Source organism: Nannospalax galili, unplaced genomic scaffold (genome assembly GCF_000622305.1).
Source record: "Nannospalax galili isolate Female #2095 unplaced genomic scaffold, S.galili_v1.0 scaffold553, whole genome shotgun sequence".
NCBI classification, from domain to species: Eukaryota; Metazoa; Chordata; class Mammalia; order Rodentia; family Spalacidae; genus Nannospalax; species Nannospalax galili.
Window position 1 is genome coordinate 5,547,060 of NW_008336313.1, and position 2,396 is coordinate 5,549,455.

A 2,396-nucleotide genomic window follows, 5' to 3' on the forward strand; every position below is an offset into this window, starting at 1 on the left:
TTGAAAGGTTAAATCAAAGTGAAGGAGTCCAGGGAAATGATGGAATTAATCAAGGCCCCCGAGCTGGGAATCCTGCCTTAGGCAGAATCACCCGGGATAGGCTGGGCTACTGACTGCAAGCGGAAGTTTACACCATGTGGGCAGCACAGCCCATTTTCTACTTTTCACCCAGGTGTGGTGGCAGATGTTTGGCATCACCAAGCAAAACATCCCTGTGACCAAACTGTTTACATTTCATTAGGGTTTCCCTCAGGAAGGCGCACCCCTGCTGATGAGCATCTTAATGACAATTAGAAGCTCTATTCATCCCTAAGGGCTTCCAAATTAGCACCACCCCACGACAGGACTCAGTGAAAGCTATTCCTCCTCCCGAAGCCCAAAATCATCTCTGGGAAATCAAAATCCACACCCAGTCCTTCCAGAGTGCTTTCGACCAAGAAAATCATCCCTGAACTTTTAATAGAAACAGATTCGGCAGTCAGTATAAGCGGCGAATGGATTTTTTTTCTCTAGTAAACCAGAGCCTTTTCTCTTCCTAACAGCGCTAGGGGATGAATGATAAAAGAGCAAGGACCTATTTTATCTACAGAGGTGTGGGGCTGGAAATGGGTGCGGGCTGAATCCAGGGGCTCCATCACCCCCTCAAGGGATGCATGTTAAAAGTGAGGCCCAAGACCCCAGAGAGTTTAATCAACTTTGCCCCTCCAACCTTCAAAGAATGAATCAGTTGTCTCCACAGGCGCAGCGGGCTCTTCCCTCTCATTGTGTACGGGCTCAGACCCAGCGAGGATCCAAGCAAGCTTCCCGCAGAGAACTAAGACGCTCGGGCTGTAGGGGTAGTCTTTCTCTAACTGTTGCGATTGTCTTTGGAGATTACCAAAATCGAGTATGCAGTAGATGGTTTCCCCCGCTCCACGCCTTGCTTCACGCACACACACACACACACACACACACACACACACACACACACACACGTGTGCATACCCAGAACGCTTTAGAGCAGCCTCTGACAGCACATTTTGCACAAAGTGGCAGCGGCGGCGGGGAAGCACACACTTTGGCCTGCATGGCTACCCTCTAGAAGGTCCGAGGACCGGATGGTGGAGATGCAAGGCCGCGGGAGTCCCAGGAGCACAGGCTTTTGTTTGCGCGGGTTCGCGGACAGCCTGGCCCTGGCAGGCACCATTGAAAACGCGCACTCCCTCCAGGACCTAGGGGATAGACAGCCCAGGAGCCAACTTGGGGCGCACTAGGAGTCCAGGGAGAGATGGGCAGACGACCAGCATCACCCCCTTGACCCCCAAGTCCATCCCACTCCTCCTGTCAGCGCTGACAACTTCAGCTAGGAGCCGAGGAACCAAGTCTCAGGACGCACCCCAGCCTGCAGCGGGGCTCCGGGGCCAGTCGAGGCCAGTCTCCCCCCGGCGGCCCCGACGCGCTGCCGGTGGCCGGCTGCCCTGCTCCGGGGCGGACCAGGCACTGGCGGGGCGCCCAGCTTTGCGCGACGGAGCCAGTGCGCGGGCGAGGGGCCGGGAAGACGCGGGAGCCGCTTACCTTGGGCAGCAGCCCCGCTCGCGGCCAGCAGCAGCGCGGCCAGCAGCGCCAGTGGCGGCGGGCGCGGGCGCGTCCCGCGGCGCGGCCGGTGCATTCCTCCTCTCGCGGCGGCGGCGGCTCTCCGGCGGCGCGCAGAACATCCACGGGCTCGCCCCGGGCTCCTGGCCACCTCGTCTCGGCCGCTGGCGCTCGCGGGACGCCGGGGGCCTTTGCACAGCTCTTTGTCCCTCTGACCCGCTCCCTCGCCTGCGCCCGGCCGCCTCCGGACCCCGAGCTCCGTTCCGCCCCAGCCCTCCGGCTGCAGCCTCGCCTCGGCCGGCCGTTCAGTCCCCGACTGTCCGGGTCGCTCTAGCGGACGGGGTGTCCCCCTCTAGGACTTGCGAAGAACGTGCCGGGTGCCCGGGGCTGTGGTCTCGGGGCTCCCTCGGTGGCGGCTCCTCCCGCTCTCGGCGATCGCTCTTCTCGCCCAACTTGTCACTTTCCACCAACTCTACAGCCCTGCGCCCCAGCCCGGACCAATGGCAGGCGCGCGCCCAGGCCGGCGACCCAGCGCCCTCTGCTGCCGCCTCTCGGGCCCGCAGCCTTCGGTGCTCCCCTGAAAGCGTTGGCCGCTCCCGGCGCAAGGCCACCTTCCTCCCCTCCCCCTAAACCCAGACTTGGACCCCGCCACCAAAATGATGGGCCCGTTGATAGAAAGGGAAACCGAGGCCCGGAGAGACTTTTTCGGGGTCTCATCCCAGTTTCTGGTTGAATAACTTAGCTTCTAACGGTCTCGGGCCCTGTCACTGATGGCTGGGACCCTTGGTGATAGAGCATTTATAGATAAACAATATCCCCTTTGA

At 60.5% G+C, this 2,396-nt stretch overlaps 1 protein-coding gene across 1 annotated transcript in view; it reads right to left on the reverse strand.

The window, feature by feature from the left end:
- Ror1 (receptor tyrosine kinase like orphan receptor 1) overlaps positions 1 to 2,090 on the reverse strand; it is a 380,915-nt gene extending 378,825 nt beyond the window's left edge. The window contains exon 1 of the mRNA XM_008831069.3: positions 1,555 to 2,090. Within this exon, the coding sequence (XP_008829291.1) occupies positions 1,555 to 1,648 (94 nt within the window). The 5' untranslated portion in view covers positions 1,649 to 2,090. The remainder of the gene's footprint in view (positions 1 to 1,554) is intronic.
- Positions 2,091 to 2,396: the final 306 nt, after the last annotated feature.